At 33.6% G+C, this 19,089-nt stretch overlaps 2 protein-coding genes across 2 annotated transcripts; one reads left to right on the forward strand and one right to left on the reverse strand.

Annotated features, from left to right (window-relative positions):
* Positions 1-1,605: 1,605 nt before the first annotated feature.
* On the forward strand, positions 1,606-6,071 carry LOC130987639 (probable E3 ubiquitin-protein ligase XBOS32). The gene is made up of 10 exons (XM_057911237.1): positions 1,606-2,761; positions 2,881-2,940; positions 3,139-3,210; positions 3,307-3,482; positions 3,568-3,728; positions 4,147-4,205; positions 4,285-4,331; positions 4,682-4,822; positions 5,039-5,127; positions 5,299-6,071. Exons 1-10 carry the CDS (start codon positions 2,558-2,560, stop codon positions 5,823-5,825), a joined length of 1,536 nt encoding a protein of 511 aa, XP_057767220.1. The 5' UTR covers positions 1,606-2,557; the 3' UTR covers positions 5,826-6,071.
* A 3,405-nt stretch (positions 6,072-9,476) lies between these two features.
* LOC130987640 (transcription factor IBH1-like 1) lies at positions 9,477-10,935 on the reverse strand. Its single transcript, XM_057911238.1, has 2 exons — positions 10,648-10,935; positions 9,477-10,228 (listed from the first exon to the last, which is right to left on the reverse strand). The coding sequence occupies exons 1-2, from the start codon at positions 10,656-10,658 to the stop codon at positions 9,625-9,627; spliced, it is 615 nt and encodes a 204-aa protein (XP_057767221.1). The 5' UTR covers positions 10,659-10,935; the 3' UTR covers positions 9,477-9,624.
* Positions 10,936-19,089: the final 8,154 nt, after the last annotated feature.

Below are 19,089 nucleotides of genomic sequence, written 5' to 3' on the forward strand. Positions count from 1 at the left end.
GTTTTTGGCACATCTTCTCTTCACTTGTTATATGAATTAGTTCAAGCGTTCGGCAATCTACTTTCTATACCAACTTACACTTATACTAGTTTAGTATTACCAATTGAATTATCCTTTGTCATCGACTAAAGCCAGTCTACTTTCTACAAATTGATTGGTTGATAAGTTTGAGCTTGTGAATAAAATGAAGAAATCTTTAATAATCCTTTTGAAAGAAAAAATGATTAATGAGGAGAGTCACCAATGAGAAAAATGAAGAAATCTTTAATGATCCTTTCGTAAGAAAAAATGATTAATGAGCTCTAGCGGGAAAGCTCAAAGTTGCCTTATTATTTACTTGCGATTGGCTTTTATGATCAGCATTCTTCGACAAGTGTGCGAGAGATGAATTGGTGGAGTAAGCTTGTTTGGCATCTCTCTATTCCGCCAAAGGCGCGAGTCTTCATGTGGCGAGCTCTCTCGAACCTGATTCCGACAGAGCTTAACCTTAAGAGACAGCATGTTCCGGTTGAAGGCAGCTGCGTTAGCTGCGGGGGGTGGCTGGGATTCTACTGAGCATAGTTTGCTCTATTGTTCAGCTGTCCGGCAGACTTGGAAGGAGAGTATTTTCTGGTCTCTGTTGCAGAAAGCACGAGGGCTGGAGTTGATGCATGTGGCTTGGGCTATTCGTGACAGATTTTCTAAAGAGGAGTATGAGGTGTGGGTGATAATGGTGTGGCAGATATGGCCCATATGTGTTGCTAAGTGTAAGTTTAAACATGGGGATGGAGAGGTTCTTAGAGTACCATCAGAACAGGAGTGTATGGCTATTTGGGAGGGTTTTCAACATGCAAAACCAGCCTTTGCGATGAGCACTGTCATGGGGTTGTCCTTGGGTGAGAAGAAGTGGAAGAGACCAAAGCGAGGAGAATACCGAGTGGATGTTGATGTTCTTTTCGATGAAGAGGCTCGAGCTTTTGGAGTTGGGGTGATTGTCAGGAATGAGTTGGGGACGATTTGTGCTGCAATGTCCAAGAGAACTCAACCCACGACGAACTCGATGATAGCGGAAGTTATGGCGGTGGTAGCTGGTATAGTGTTTTGCGTGGAGTGTGAATTTAGGCCGATTCGTATTTACACGGATTCGATGTTGGCCGCGAGAGTAATGGCAGATCCGGCAGAGGAGGCGGATTTCTTACCGTTAGATATACGCGAGATCCTTGAGGCTGCTCGTGATAGTATTCTTATTGGTGTGTTCCACACGTATAGATCGGCGAATGAGGCCGCACATTGTTTAAATAAATAGTTGTTGTCAATGGACGCATGATTTCCCGCGTTGACTTAGGGATATTGTACGTCTTGACGTTGAGTAATAAAATCGTACTATTTCCCTTTCAAAAAAAAAAAATTATCGTCTTTTTCATTTATTTTTTGTACTGCTTCAACTATACTTATATATTTCTCCAAATTATACATCACTTTCAAAAAAATTTAATTGCTAATTTCATTTAATTAAAAAATCAATAAATTCAATAATTAATTTACTGTAATACAAAGCATTAAGAACACAAAAATACCACGTCTAGTTTCAAATAAAAAATTAAATGTATTCAACAAAGTAATTACGAGCTTATTTGAAGCTAACTCGCGACTTCACGAATCGAATACTTAATACTTACAAGCTCACGGATCGAATCTAAGCTCAGTCCGCTTACACTCCTTTTATTTTTTATTTATTTATTTCAATTTATTTTTTATTGTTGTTGTAAACAGCAAATCTGATTGGATGGGAAAAGTGGAAATGATATCAACTGCTAATGGACTTTCTTTGCATGCTGTTGGTTTGAGGTTGTCGCGAAACTCAATGTCCTATTCCACCATTCTCTAATTTCACAAACTCAATAATTATTCAAAATAATGGCACATCTATTATTTTGGCCCATAGTTATTACGCACACAATCATTTTCCAAGATTCGGATCAATCTTTGTGTAGAGAGAGTAGGGGGTAGTATTTTGGGGGACGATTGTCTCTCATTAGTATATTTTTGTCGATTTTGATATAATTAAAGGCAACAGAAAAAACCCATTGTTTTTTCTGTGCTGAATTTGTTGGATTGTCTGGGTTTTCGGGAAATTTCGAAATTCTTGATTTTCCGGCGAAGATCGGAGGTGGGTTTTTTTAAAGACTTCCTCTAATTCCCCGGGAAATTTTAGAAAAGAGGCATTGTAAAAATCTTGAGTCTGAAATTGGAAGATTTTCGAATGGGTTTTTAAAATGATCGATTTTGGGAATTCACAAAATATTTCTCTAATCTGCAATTACTTCTATAGTCTGTTACTTAGATTTGAGGATTGGGCAGAAAAATCTGAAATTCAGAAAGATTGGATTTTTTGGGTAGATTACATGGGGATGAATAGGTGATTGTGATGATCATACTATCAATGTTAGCTCAATGATCAAGGGATTACATGTTATTAGATGTTTTGGAGCAGAGGATTATTGTATGTGGAGTTAAATTAGGAGATTATTTTCATTAGTTCATTTTCTTGGATACCATGTTTCTGTGATTGCATATTATGATGAACATGAGATTCTTTGACATTGTGGGCAATTCTTTCGGATGCTCTGCATCCGGGGAGCGCCTCGTCTCTGCAGCAAGAGAGGGGGATATTCAAGAAGCTAAGGCTTTGTTGGATTACAATCCTCGTCTTGCTAGATATTCCACCTTTGGTGTTCGCAATTCGCCTTTGCATTACTCTGCTGCTCAAGGTCACCATGAGGTGTGCAAATGTGCAATTCATTTGATCTAATCTGAGTAAATTGGATGCATTAGATACAACAAGCAATCTTGCATTCTCAACCATTACTATTGATTGTGTCATTTCCTCTGTTTCTTTAGATTGTCTCACTCTTGCTCGAGTCTGGAGTTGATATTAACCTGAGAAACTATCGTGGACAGGTAGAGTTTTTTTTCGTATTCTTAGATTTCCCTCGCCTCTAATTCACCTCAAATGTTCATGTTGGATATGATGTTCCTAGTTACTAAGGGCTTTTTTCAGTCTTGTGTGGAATATTTGTTGATAAACATACCCTCTAAATTGTGATTAGGAAATGCTTTGGATAAAAATTTGAAACGTATATTGTATATTTTCGACAGACTGCCTTGATGCAAGCTTGCCAGTACGGTCATTGGGAGGTTGTTCAGATTTTGATTCTCTTCAAAGCCAATGTACGGATTTCATGTAGTTTTATGCATTTTCATCTTGTGTCTTTTAAGTGTGGTTCAATTTGTCGAAAGGAATAAGTTTAGGGTGTTTTGGCTTAGATCCACAGAGCAGACTACTTGAATGGAGGAACTGCACTCCATTTAGCTGCTCTGAATGGCCATTTCCGATGCATTCGGCTGCTCCTAGCTGATCATATTCCCAGCAGCCCTGATGTCTGCCGTATCTTACGGAAAAGATCAACAAATAATGAATCTGTTTCAAAGTTTGACCAAGGGTACTACATGTCGAAAGTTCTTATTTATGTATATGAAAATGCTGTTAATTTGCTGAATAAGTCTGATTTTCGTTTATTTTGTTAGTGCACTCCGTGTGATAGTTAATAGACCTGCTGATGGAAGCGTCACTGCCCTTCATATGGCTGCACTGAAGGGACATGTCGATACTGTTCACCTTCTTCTGGAATTAGGGGCTTCGGTATCTGATGTAACAGTGGAAGATGGGGGAATTATTGATTTAATAGGTAATCTCGGGTTTTTGGTTCCATAGATTTTCCACAGGGGTTCTGCCGCGCTCTGTGATTAAGTATTTACTGTTTTGTATATGTGCTTATCCTATATCTTGAACAATAGGAGATGTTTATTTGCATGCATAATCGAGTAAAGATGCCAAAACGATCCAATTTAACACTTTCACCAATGCCTTCCAACTTTATTGCACTCTTCACGAATCATGATCATCATGATGTTTAATGCTCATTTTGAGTTACAATGACTTCTAGCTTAGGCTCAAAACTGGGAACGTCATTGCATAAAATACTAAGTACTGAGAGCATGCGATTACGGACTCATAGGTTAACAACATCAAGTGATGAAGCTATTGAAACGGTTATACTCTCAATGTTGTATTAATTATACAGATATGCTTTGTTTCTCGTGCAGGTGCTGGTAGCACTCCGCTTCATTATGCTGCATGTGGTGGTAACGCACAGTGCTGTCAGGTTGGTATATCTCGCGTTTGAGTCAATTCTTTGATCAGTATAAATGTGCTAAATGTATTTTGTCTTTGGCCATTTACAGCTTTTGATAGCCAAGGGTGCTAGTCTGACCGCAGAAACTGCAAACGGGTATGATACAATTCTTCTTTAGGATTTTGAGATTAGCAAACGGCCTTATACATTGAGATAACGTAATCTCTAAACTTGGTGTCATATGTCTGGTTAAGGAAAAACAATTAGCAGCTACAACTTTCTTGAAATAATTACCCTTTCTGTTGCTTTATTTTCAATTAATTGGTTTGTGAACTTTATGAATATGAATTAGTATCATCTTTTGAGTCTTTGTACGAACCTATGGCGTTTCTGAGGTGACTCGATCAACTCCTTATTTCTTCAAGAGAATTGAAGTTCGCTAGGAATCTTTAGGCAATTATTATGAGATGTTCATCTACTTACTATTCTACTACAATGTTGTAAAGATGGACCCCGTTGATGGTCGCTCGTTCATGGCATCGAGATTGGCTCGAGAGCATTCTTAGCCAACAATCAGGAGGCAATAGAAGCATTAGTCCTTCACCTTATTTATGTCTTCCTCTTATGAGCATAGTCGATATTGCAAGGTGCGCAAAACTCACACTATTAGAATCTTTTTTTTCAATTTGTGATTGGGTTGAAACCATAGATTCTTCTATAAGTGATTCTAGTTTATATAATGGCATAAAAAGGTGGATTGTTTTCATGAAGAAAAATGTTTTTGCTGTTAGTTGTTATAACTTACATCTTGGCCAATAAGTTCCAGCTAAATCGTGTTCATCGTTCTCTGTGGCCGTCTCCAGAGAATGCGGATGGAGAAACAACGAACCGTCTACATGTTTAGACCCATGCGTCGTATGCTTGGAGAGGAAGTGCACAGTTGCTGCTGAAGGTATCTATATCACTTTGATCATTTGAACAAATTTATATCACTTCATATGTATATGCCGGTCGATGTTGTGATATGTGGTCGATTTTTCATCGTTGGGCACTTCCACGGCACGAATTTCGTATCTAAAATCGACTAGGAGAAGACAGAAGTCACCCAATCCATGTTTTGCAGGCTGTTCCCATGAGTTCTGCACTTACTGTGCTCTCAACCTATGCTCGACGAGTAGCACTTCCAGCTCGGCTCACGGACCACCCGGCTCAATCGCCTGCCCCCTATGCCGTCACGGGATCACCTCCTTCGTCAAGCTTTCAGGGACTAAGCGCATAACCAGAGATACGGGTCGAACAAGATCACTGCCCTTCTGCTCTTGTTCGGCCGACGTCTTGGACCCCACCTCTCAGGAGACGCCGTTGTACAGGCCAGACCTACCCTGTGCTCGACTCGCCCCTCTCGGTTCCTGCCAGTCCTCCCTCAACTGTCAGATCTTTCCCTCGATAAGATTCAATCCCGGCCTCTGCATCAGAGCCCCCGGCACAAGCCCCGCCCTCGTCTCAACTGCTGTCGACCCCAGCCCGGAGAACGCGCTGGTTAGATGCTCCAAACCGAGCTCTACGAGGTCGACGTCGCCGAACGAGGGCCGGAGATGGTTGTGTTCCTTCGTTCAACCTCTACCAGCTGGAGCCGCTGCTGAAGATTAATACAAATGTTTATACATTCAAGATCTTATATCCACAGTAAATTTGTAAGTAAATATTTGACATCTATAATCATAATTAGTTGGTGCAAATTTTATGTTAGAAATGAAAATCATAGTAATATATAAGTTTAGTTGTGTATGAAAGAAGAGGAAATGCTGTTTGTCAATTGTCATATAGCTATAACATTTTACTTTGTATATTATTATTGGTATCTCTAAATTTTTATTTTATTTTTCCTATAGGTTATTTTGAGGTTTTTATCTCTAGAAAAAAGTAAATAAATATAGACGAAGATAAAAATTCCAAGGTGTATCAGATAAATAATTGAGGGGCAATTTGTAAAACAAATACCCAATGGAAATGTTGGAAAATAATGGGTGTTTGGATAATGGAAATAATCAAAGTGATACTCTAATTACACTTTTTTTAAAAAGAAAAGAAAAAATACACCTCTAAATGGATTGGAGGAGAATTGGAGTAACTATTCTCATATGGGTTGAGGAAGAAATGACTGTGCCTACACTAGTGGGAATGGTGATTTCAAAAGAAATAATGATTTTTAAGAAGATATTATACCAAGTATAAATGAATGGTAATTTCAAATGAAATAATGATTCATAATAAAATATTATATCACCAAACAAATTAAATGGAGGTAGTAAATTACCATTTCATTCTCTCTTCTATTCCATTCCTTAATTCTATACTAATTCTTGTGCAATAAGACTAGGATTATCGGTACATATGAAGAGACCAGGTCTCTTGCCACCTAGGATAATTGAAATAAAAAAAAATAAAAAATAAAATGGGGTGGGCTTGAGGTGGTCGACCGGGAGAAATAAGAGACCATGGGTGGTCTCTCTCTCTCATCTAGCTTGGATGAATGGTGAAATGACATTTGTCAAGATTTAATTAGTTCATTAGATTTTATTTAGATAATTAATAAAAATCATTATATCTTTTATATAAAATATTAAAAAAATATAAAAAAATACCAAAATTTATATTTTCTCGTTCTCTTTAAATAGAGATCACTCTTGCTATATTTAATTATCATCGTTCGGCAATGATAATTAAATGCTAGTATGTATTGTTTTTTTTTTTTTCTATTTCGAGTTTGGGTTGTTGTAATTTCTATTTTTAGTTTGTCATAATTTAAATTTTTATCAGTTTGTTATTTTTTTAATTTATATTTAATATTACTAAAATTATTACGATAAAAAATAATAACAAAATAATTATATATAATGTTGTGGTTGGATGATTGGGTGGTCATTGATAAACCAATAAAAATGGAAGTGGTTGGGTTGGGATGAATATTAATGATGTGGAAGAGAGAGAAATTAATTAAATATTGAAGATGGTTGGATGGTTGGATGGTTGGGTGGTTGCTGATAAACTTAGTCTAAAGAGTAACCATAAGAAAAGTAGAAAAGAAGAGAGAGGCAAATAAGCATATCTTAAGAGTCGTTACAAAGAATTTAACAATTGTTATCCGATCCATTCAATATATAGCTCGATTCTTTTGTTACAAAATTTATTTTATTTTAATATGTGTTTCTTTTATATTGTTATAGAAAATCACACACACCCACACACGCAGACCTATATAGGGATGTAATCGAATCGAGTCGAATCTAATAGTGGTATGTTCAAGTTTGATTTGAGGCTCACAAGCTTAATCGGGCATATACAAATTTTCTAAATTTATATATATATATTCAAAATATTTTTTTAAAATTAAATTATTTCATTCAAAATAATAAATATATTAATTAATTATTTTCTTATAGCAAACATAGTTAATTATAGATTTAATACAATTTATTAATTTTATTAGATAAATATAAGTTGTACCTATTAATAATTTATATTTTTCAAACTGAACCACTTAACGAATGTGTTCACGAGCTAACGAGTAGAATACTACCAAGCTCAAGTTTGGTTGTTTATTCATCAAATTTTTCTAAACAAACTTGACCGATTTTTTTTTGAGCCGATCTCCGAATAATTTGCGAGCGGCTTGGCTAGTTTATATCCCTAGACTTATATATATTGGAATCATTTTAAATAAAATAGGAATCATTTTAATTCATTTTAAAAGAAATTCATTTTAAAATATAAAATAAAAATTCATTTTAAAATACTATAAAAATGTGAATCATTTTCAGCCATCAAGTCTACGCTTAATTCATCATCACTTTAAATTGTTGGATGAATTCAAGAACCTATGTTTGAATCTCATAGGAAGCGAAGATTTTGATTTTTGAAATTCAGACATTTACACAGTGAACTCAAACGTGTTTTACAAAGAATTCAGACATTTTTGTTGGCTCATATTTTATATTTTAAAAAGGTTTTATAGTCTAATCCCTCGATATAGTAAGAACCACTAACGAAGCACCATTTTCAACCATTCGATCATGATGCATCATCTTGATGGATGAATGAAATATTTAATAGGTTCAATCGAAAATTTTATTTTTTTCGAGCACAGTAAATTTAACAGCTAATACGTTAATTTTTACATGAGATATACTCCATCCATATGATCGGTTCAATCCGTTTTTTTACGTATAACATGACTGTCTGTGCCCCAAAAATATACCATGGAACTAAAATATAAATATTGTAATTGAAATTAACACATTAAAGAAAAATATAATTAATTCAGCGTGTAACTGCAATAACCTTTGGTTGCATGCATTTTTCAAGTTTGAAACTACCAAGTACACACAAAGTATTGTTTTAATAATGTTAATTAATTAAGGAGTGAACAGAATATATTAAGGCGATCATAATGACAAATAAATTATCATAATTAATGACAAATAAATGATCGAAATGGAATAATTCAAATTTGACCACTCCGAAACAAAGATTAAACTAGAGGTCATATTTTTGTTAGTGCTATTTATTTTAAAATTTGTCCGGACAAAAATAAGGTTAAATTTATTTATAAATTTCAATTCAAGTTAAAAAGGATTTAGTTAATTTTATTGTTTTCACCATATTGTATTTTTTTTGTAATTTTTTAACATTTTTTTAATTTTTTGTTATTTTATTTGTAGTTTGTGTACTTTAAAAATAATAATAAATAAAATAATAATAAATAAAACAATAAAACTAGCTAAATTCTATTTTATTTTGAACCAAAATCTTTAAATAAATTTATTTTATAAAGTATTTCATCATATTTTGTCCGGACAAATTTTGTCCAAATAGCATTATTGTTTTTGTTATCATTGCACATTAGCCTTAATCTCTGCAGTAATTAATCAAATAAACATCTCCTTATAGAAAAAGGAAAATTAAATAAATTGAGATTAAAAAAAATAAAAAATTAAACGTCATGGTTTTGAATTTCTATCGATTGTGTCTCCCATTACCCTAACATCAATTTCCTCCGATAACTCGACAAATTTGGCAATGTTTATTTAAAGCATTTACAAACAATTTTTGAGTGAAACACCAGTTAAAAAGAGACCAAAATTTTGAATTGAGAATTTGTCGGAAAACTCCAAATTAGGCGGCATATATATTAATCCAAATTTAAACAATATGTCACCATAATATTGAAATGAGATAAAATTGTTATTTCATATACTCTCCTTCCTGCAAATTAAACACACACACACACACTAAGATCAATTAGCTGAATTAATTTCTTTTAAATTAAAATTAGTGCTCACTGTACATAGAGTAGTTACATTGCTCTTTCACTTCTTCATATTCTATTTCAAAAAAAAAAAAAAAAAGAAACTGCAAATACATAATAAATATTTATAAGAAAAAAAATTTAAATTGAGATTTGTTGATGATCCAACCTCTCAGCAGCAGCTGCAAGATGTCTCATTACATCAACCTGCACTTGCAAAGAAGCAATATAATCTAGGGTTTCTTTAATCAAAGAGATTTCATCCAATTTCATTCCACCAGGTACAAGCCTTTTAAGCACGCGGGTGCGATTCCTCACCAGTTTCTTCGCGATGGCGGCGCTCGAACGTACAACTCCCCTCCCCGCCGCCTTGCCCCGCCGCTGGCGGCTCCTCCTCACGATCCTCCTGCTGCATGTCGCCGCGAGGGCCCTCCTCTCCGCCAGCTTCCGCCCCAGGATCTGCTCCGCCGCGGTCCTCGCGGCGCCGGCGGCCGACGTCGAGACGTCGGCCACGACGGCTCTGCTCCACCGCGTGGTGGCGCTTCTCGTGGCGGCGATCGCCACGTCGGCGGAGAGCTTGATCGCCCTCTTCCGCTCCATCACCGTCATCTCCTTGTTGAAGCTGCTGTATATTTGGAGACCCTTTATCCATTTCTCGAAGAATTCTTGCTTCACCATTAATGCTGCTGCTGCAGCTGATGCTGCTGCTGCTGCTGATGATGATGATGACGATGAGCTCTGCATTCTGCGTTAACAAGATTGAATTTTTTTATGCTTTTTTTCATGGGAATTGGAGATTTGCTTAAAGGGTTTCAAGAAAATTCGCAAACGCACACTGCCTCAAATCAAGATTCAATTTTTATTTTCAAGAAAATTCAAACACGCAGGTAATAATAATGCACTTCACCTGCTCAAATCAAGATTGAATAATTTTTTCTTTTTTTCAAGAAAATGGGAAGTTTGCTTAAAGGGTAACGCAGCTAATGCTCTTCACTTATTTAAATCAAGATTGAATCTTTATTCAAGAAGATGGGAATTAAACACGATTGAAAGGTTTAATTCAAGAAAATCTAAAAGCGCAGCTAATGGTAAAATCTGAGAAAATTAAAAATGATGAAGATTTGTATATATGGTGGGAAAAGGGAACATGAATGGGGTACCAACCTTGCTTTCATTGAACTAGACAGCAGATTTTCAGGTGCGAATTAAATTTGAGACAGAAATGGCAGAACAATGTAAGAGAGGGAAAAGAGTTTCTTGGGATCCAACTAAGTGGAGCAGAAACCAAGAAAATTTTCACGCAGAGCACACACTGAAAGAGAGGAATGAGAAGAGGGAGAAAATGCATAAAGCCCATTTATTTGGTGAAAGAAGAGATGGTGGTGGGGTAGTGAGAGAAAGACACAGCACATGCAGGCACATGGAAGTTGATGGCCCGCATGTCAAAAACCCTAAAAGAGAATATATATTGAAATTGAAATTTGGGAGGATTGTATATCTATATATTTATGGGTAAAAATTTAAAATGAAAATTTTCATCAAGTATATATAAAAATGTCTATTTTTATATAAATACATAACATATTTAAATTGACTAAATTACTCATGACATCTCTATGTCAATTAACAGTCAATTTCTCATGCCTTCTTGGCTCTTGCACTTATTTTATACCTACTGCATTTACAAAAAATAGGCATAGATGACGATAACATGAGTTTAAATAAAAATAGTTGAGTGCATTGTAATTGGAGAAGAGGTTCCACTTAAAAGGTAGTGTTAACAATGATAATTAATTGCATTGTGAGTGGAGAAAGAGGTCCACCATGTGATAAAAATTTTCCAATAATGAAAAAGACTATTTTTTTTATGGACGGATGGAGTATATTTTGAACTTTTTAGCAAAATATTTGAAAATAAATTACCTACTTTATTGTCATAGTGTATATATGAGAACGAAGAACCATTCTCAACCCTTGGATCATGTGCATCATGCATCTTGATGGATTAATGCACCACCTGAGTTCGAATCCTGAAGAAAGCGAAAATTTTATTTATTTTTTCATTTTTTCAGAGTGCAGCAAATTGCACAACGAATACAACCACGTATTTGTAATATAATTGGGTGTAATAATTTACCAATTATCACATATTTTTCTTACATTATATTTTATACAATCATACTTGTGTAAGAAATGTGTAAGGCATTTCACTAACAATTAATCAATTAAAGTCATCAACATACGAGGATATTTTAATATTTTCACTTAATTTAAGCATAAAACGCTTATTTTGGTAAAAATAGACACTTTTCATATACAATTAATGAAAGCGAACATTTTTTTAAACATTATATTTATTATAGGACAAAGATTATTAAGTCTACTTATCCCATGATGCATATGTGAACCTAACAAATGTAACATGGATGTTGTGTTACAACAAAATATGCAAGAAAACAAAATTTTGTAAGCTTATCAAAACCGATCGTCATGATTGTATTTGCAGCTTTCCTTTGAGATAGGGTAGAGATTGAAAGCGCCAATAACTACCAAAATGTCAGCAAGAAATTATGGCAACATGGGCAAAAAAAATGGAATAAAATTTTGATGGAATTAATAAATATGTATTATATTCTTTCTTTGTCACCAATTAATTATTGTTGATTAAAGAAAAATCATATATGATTGGGAGAAACTAATGTATGATCATTTTGACATAAAAAGTAAATAAGAAGAATGATTTGTTTATGGATAATGCATACTCAATCGTGAACTAGGAGAAATTTAGTATAAAAAAAAGGATATGATAGAAAAAAAAAAAAAAAACAAAGTATATCCCCAAAACTTTCTAAGTTTGTTTGTGTGTGCAATATCAGGCCTCTGACAATATTCATAATTTTATTTTGTCGAGTACCCGAGCTTCGATTTCATTTTAATGAGCCTTTATGTATATTTTCATTTTTATCTTAAGAAGTCCTTGTTATTCTATTATTATTACTCACATGAATTTAAACAAAAACAACATTTTTCTATAATAATAATAATAACAATAATATCAAAATTGAAACACAAAATATTCGGAGCATAAAGAAATGATGGCGAGAGTATTGTATGGGCAAAATGCCTATATAATTAATTTACTTTTCCAAGAAAAAGTAAGTTAATATTTCTTTTAACGGACAATAAAGCAAGTTAATATATATTTTTGAATAAAAAGATTGATTCGTTTAACTTCATGATGCGAGGTGGAAATATTTAAACAAAAAAAAAAATAGAGACTAGCTAATTGAAGTGATAGTGGAATGAAGTTTGGATCTTGAACTGCTTTTCAACGACAGAAACCGTCTTGTGTTCTTAATTATGATTAATTATCCCCTTTTTTTAGAAGATCCTATTTATTTACTTTCATATATAGAGATAATGGAGAATGAAACGATGACCGTTCTGAATACGTCAATAATTTTACCGAACATGCATTTCTGTCAGGGTGTTTTATGCGTACATGTCTGTTTATACGATCTCTTGAGTTATTGACTTATTCGAAACGATCAATAGAGAATTCTCTATTGAATCTAACTATAAACATATTCGATAAATCGCCATGACTCATTTACAAGAACAGTAACAAGATGATACAATTAACGTACGGATGAAACATAAAATGTGTGTTTACATATATTAATATAATAATAAGATGTTGGCATTTTACTAATCCAACCACTTTTTAGACTTTTATTAAATAGGATAAGCCAAATTAAGGATTGGGAAATTAATGAAATTTATTAAAGAAAATGGCAGGATCCGTAAAACATGGGGAAGAAGAGGAGGATGCAAAAGCGACCCCACATTTATCAAAAAAAATATTCTTAGGGCATTCATTTTGGGAGAAGTGGTCACATGGTCTCCACATGCACATTTTTAAATTCTATTAAGCATAGTGAGCTGTGATTGAGTGATAGCTTTCTCAAACTACTATGAATGTGTGTGTGTGTGATATATATATATATATATATATATGAGAGAGAGAGAGAGAGATTTTCAACTATATGTGACGTAGCTCGTGCTCTCATTTTGGCTTATGTACAAACACTTGGTTGTATGGGCCTCTCTATTTACCTACCTAGGAATTTGGAGTGCTTAAGGTTATTTTCCATGTGACTTGGTTTTTGTTTATTTTAAAGATTTTGATAGTCCAAATTCAAGATGACCTATGTTAATTATGAGTTCTAATCACATGGTAATTAATTTATATATTTCAACAATCAGAGAATCAGTTCTTGAGCCTTTAAATTGAGTGTTTTTAAATACTATAGACTTGGGTTTTGGAGGCACGTAATTCTGTCGTATTCATATACTCTATCCGTCCATGAAATAACTTTTTAGAAGAGAGTGACGCGAGTTTTAAGAAAAGGTTGTCGAACGTATTGAAAGTTGAGGAAAAGTTTATACATAACAGAGTATATATAGTGCAAAAATAAATATGCATTTTTTTTTCGACGTACCAGAAAGGAAAAGTAAGAAGTATTTTTTATGGACGGAGAGAGAGTATATGTCAAATTGTACATATAGATACATATATAGAGGTATGCATATATAATTAATTAATGTCACCTAATGTGATTACCACTTAATTAAATTAGAGTATCATATGGTATAAAATTATGGTTTGAATTGTTCCTCATGGGCTCATAATTACTTACAGTTGTAGTGCATATATGAGCCTAAATGAATAGCACGAGAGTTTGTTTGTATGGCACTCAAGTACATCTGGTATATATATAATCCTAGCATTCATATCTAACTCCCTACAATATGGAGTAATATTAATGCTTTTAAATAAATGGTTAATTGTCCCCGAAGGGACACCAAACGGTGCGATCTTCTGTGTGTGAACAGTGAGGTTTCGGGTTCAAACTCCACTGCTCCTCCTTTCCAACTCCCCCAAGTAAAAAAAAAAAACTAAAAATAAATGGTTAATTGGGAAAATACTATCGACCGTGACGCAATTTCGTAAAGATGAGAAAATAGTATAATATTATCATATGTTTAGCAAAGATGAGAAAATATTGAAAAATATTTTACACAACTACTCAAAGTTAATATTATATATATTGGAGAGAAAATGAGCTGTCCGATAAAATATTCCACTGTTTCTGAATTTTTTATTATTATAGTAAATATATGAAAATGGTGAAAAATTGGTGAAAATATATATTTTCTCTCATTATACATTAAAGTACTCCCTCCGTCCACGATATCGTTTCCATTTTTGTCATTTTGGTCAGCTCACAATACCATTTCAACTTCCATTTATAGCAGTATGATCCACATGACATTTTTATTTTTTTTTCATATATTTATAGTGAGACTCGACCTCCACTCATATCAATACCCATTTTCTATAATGGAATGTTTCATTACAAATGTCTCATTTCTTTTTTGGCACCGTATTCTCTCTATATCTATTTAAATAATTTCCACAAACTCACTTTATTTATCATATTACACATTTTTTAATCTACGTGTCCAAATATAATGAGACGAAGAAAGTATATATTAATTCATCATTTTCTTAAAATCTGTGTCGTCCATAGTGTGAAAACGGTATCGTGGACGGAAGTATTATATTTTCTTTTTTGAGTACGAGTAGTACACATACATCCATCACCATTAAATAATTACCCATCTTAGTAGTATTAAATTTACTATCCATTGTAAGTGATTTTCCAAGTACCCATCAAATCCATTCTCATACTTATCACATCATATTAATAATGTCATCAAATCGTACGTAAAACTGTAAAAGCGACTCATTTGTATTCTCAAACCTAACTTTTTTTCTTTTTGGAGGGAAGCTCAAATTAACCTAACTTCGTTTTTATTTATCTTATCAATTATAGAATGCACACGTATAAATATATTGAGAGGGATTATCAAATAAAAGTTTCCTCCTCTCCATAGGAATTAGATTACAATCAAGCTTGCATTATTATTGATCTTTGTATCATCTAGAGTATGATATAAATAAATTAAATATTACAGATTATACTTAACAAACATCGTTTTCGTACCTCAATATCGCATGAATTGTTATCATTTTCCCCATGAATTGATTGTTAATATGTGTTTGAATCCCAATTTTGAATTTTGTTGAGATTTGATGCTTGCTGTAGTTTTTAGAGTGATTTCAGAAAAAATCGAGGGCCAATCGGAGGATTGCGAATACATAAGGTTGAAGTTCATCTTGAGAGGAATCCGTGAATGCAAACGGCGACCAATTCTACAAAAGAAATGTTAATTTACATAAAATAAATCATGAATATTTAATCAAATTTTGTCATGAACAATTATATGTATAACACGTACCCACTTTCTGATTTATTTAGTCAAAGTTTAACTGTTTATGTGAATTGGAATATTGAGTCATTATTTTCTTGTGAAGACTAGTACACAGTTGCCCAAAAAAATCCAAATCTTTTGCTGTAATTATTATTTTTATTTTATGAGCACATTTTTTTTTTTGGGACTTCACATCTTACATAGGTGATAGGTGACTTCTTGACTTGAGGGAAACATACAATGAAGGCTAAAATTGTTAATTAAATGACATTATTAGCAATAATGGTATATATATCTAAGTGAGATACCTAACTCCCAGCTGCTGATTCGATGCATCTTTACATCATTCTTTTTAGTTTTAATTTTCTAGACAGTTTGGTATGAGCCAACATCCTCATTTCATTAATTTTAGTGAATGTCTGCTAGCTAGCTAGTCAATTTTTTTTTTTTTTGTAATGTCGTGCTAATGGTGTGATATAGATATGCCATAATTAATACTCCCTTCATCCATAATAATAACTATAATTAAAAAAAAAATTATGACATCCACAAAAAATTTCTCTTTTTATTTTCGGGCAATATACTCCACCACTAATAATATACTCTATATATTTATCTTTATTTTTTTCATCTCTCTCAATACAAATTAATACAACTCTACTAATTAGAGCATTTGCAGCCCTAGAGCCCCTTTGGGGGCTGTAATGGTTCTATTTTTTTTTTATTTTTTTTTCCAATTTTCCTCATTTCTCCAATTTAAATGCATTAAAAAAATGGATATTGAATTTAAAATAATTTTTTATTAAATTTAAATTTTGAGAATTACAATATTGATTTTGTATTGACTTCCATATCGAAATTATTTCATTTCCATTTCATACAAATCAATCTATTTAATTTTAAAATCAAACATTAAATTAAATTAAAAATATCAACGTTACATTAACTAAAATTAAATACAATAACTAAGGATTTATAATAATTAAAATTTAGGTAAAACAATTAAAATCAAAGAAAATATAAATAAAAAAGTGAAAATAAAATAATTAATATCCCCCTGTCGACGCACTTTCTAGCCCCTGCTGCTCCCATTCCATCATCTTCAAGCCCGACTCTAAAATTGGAGCTCGCCTCGATCTTCGCTGGTGCGCTAGCGGGACAACGACCCTAGTGGCAGAGTTGTGTTGGAGATGCTCTAATTATATTTTTACCACTCTCAATACATTCAACAATCTCGTCTGAAAACTTATGTCACTCCCATTTATAAAATTTTATTATGGATGGTGGGAGAATAATGTAATGTACGTACAAGACTCCTTGGTAGTTTTCTACTTCTTAACAAAAAAATTTAAAAATTAATGAATTGGCCAATCTTGACTAATATGGAAAGTTTGGTATATATGTTTAACTTGTTGTGCACAAACATGTACTGAAATTTCCATATATATTTCAATGAAATTCTTCAACTTCCCTTAATTAATTATTAATAAAACTTACCGGTCAGTTTTATTTTGCACATTAAAACTTGTGGCAAAATCTTAGCATGGCTTTCCAGCCATACATATACAGCCTTACATGCATAGACAATCACATAATGACAGACAGCTAACAAAATTCAATGATATTCGTGAAATTCAAATACCTACATATATATACACTATATATATATATATATATATATATCTTATTTTAATATTATCACCAAATTAAATATGATAAAAGATCATATGCCTGCTGCCAAACACATCACGTACACGCATGCTCAATTACATATACATTGTGATAAATAGATTATTTCCCACTGCTGAATTGAAATTTTATTAAAGAAAACGGAACCAAAAAAAACCCAAAGAAAAGACCAGGGTCGGGCCTCATTAAAACCTCAGAACGAGGAAAAAGAGTACCTGTCTAGATACAAAGAAAACATGAAAGAAACTAGGTGCTGCAGAAACTGAGTTGAGGAGACTTCGGAAGTTCCGGCCGTACCATCACCCTCAAATCTCCCCGGTTCCCACCAAGCACCGAAAAAAAAAACCAGGACAAGCTATCGCACCATGCGAACAAAGGAAGAATGTACATCATCGAAAACCAGCTGAGCAATCTCAGGAATAGAATGAAGCCAAAACCCTTCCTGCGAAAGAGAGGAAGCGAGGTAATCGGCAACGCGGTTACCTTCCCGGTAGTTATGAGAGCAACGGAGGTTGTACTGCTCCACACCTTGAAGCGCCGCCCGCCATCTGCTCCGGAAACGCCACGGGACCGGAACCTCACGATTATTGAAGACATTAACAACGTATGTCGAATCAGATTCAATCCAAAGGTTATACCATTGATGAGCAGCAGCCCTCTCAAGAATGATAATAAAAGCAAAAAGTTCCGCCTCAAAGGCAAAACCGGCCCCTGCCGAAAAGTGAAAGGACGCCACCACCGAATTAAAGGCATTTCTGACCACACCTCCCGCATGCATCACCGGAGGATTACCCCGAATGGACCCGTCTATATTGGCTTTTAGCCAAGAAGGAGAAGGAAGATTCCAGCCAACATCAATGGTGACCGGAGCAGGGCGCGGATTGCCTGCAACACCAAGGCGACGAAGGATCCCGAGCTCAAATACCGAAAACACTTCCATTTTATACCTTATACGTAGACAAATAACATGGAAGTGTGTGTGTGTGTGTGTGAGAGAGAGAGAGAGAGAGTCGTGCCACTTTAATCATGATGTGGTCAAGTTGGTGTAATTGTGTTCACTAATTAATTGGTCATGCAATATTTCTCAAAAAAAAAAAAAAATGGTCATGCAATAAAATGTAAATATAAGATATATTGTGAGTATAAATGTTTAATTAATTAATATATTGTGTAAAGAAAAAAAAAGACTGTTCAAATCCTTTGTTCCAAATTTTTGTGACACGCTCTTGTTCCATTATTAAATTTATTATTTCAATAATATTTATCATACAAATTGAAGTTTAATTTTTTTTTTGTGTGTAAATTATAATACCCCAATAATGAATAATTAATAAACTTTTAAAAAACTTAAAATTAAGGGTTAATTGCAAATAAATTACTAAACGTTCAAACAATTCTTATTTTGTACACCAACTTTAAAATATGTATATATCTAAACTACTCAACTATTAATTTCTTCTTATTCTGCTATATATCTCACCCATTTTTCAGCCAAACTTAGTGTTGAATTTAGTGATCGTCAACAAAGAAATTGATAGTTGACTAATTTAAAGTTCAATATTTGCATGCAATTAACTC

This window comes from Salvia miltiorrhiza, chromosome 6 (genome assembly GCF_028751815.1).
Source record: "Salvia miltiorrhiza cultivar Shanhuang (shh) chromosome 6, IMPLAD_Smil_shh, whole genome shotgun sequence".
In the NCBI taxonomy this organism is placed as follows: Eukaryota; Viridiplantae; Streptophyta; class Magnoliopsida; order Lamiales; family Lamiaceae; genus Salvia; species Salvia miltiorrhiza.

What these genes read in the sequence shown, in the direction of transcription:
- LOC130987639 (XM_057911237.1), top strand. Translation starts at nt 2,558, where the DNA reads ATGATGAACATGAGATTCTTTGACATTGTGGGCAATTCTTTCGGATGC. An exon ending in TGAGAAACTATCGTGGACAG is followed by an intron (nt 2,941 to 3,138) that starts GTAGAGTTTTTT and finishes TATTTTCGACAG; the next exon opens with ACTGCCTTGATGCAAGCTTG. An exon ending in GTTTCAAAGTTTGACCAAGG is followed by an intron (nt 3,483 to 3,567) that starts GTACTACATGTC and finishes TTATTTTGTTAG; the next exon opens with TGCACTCCGTGTGATAGTTA.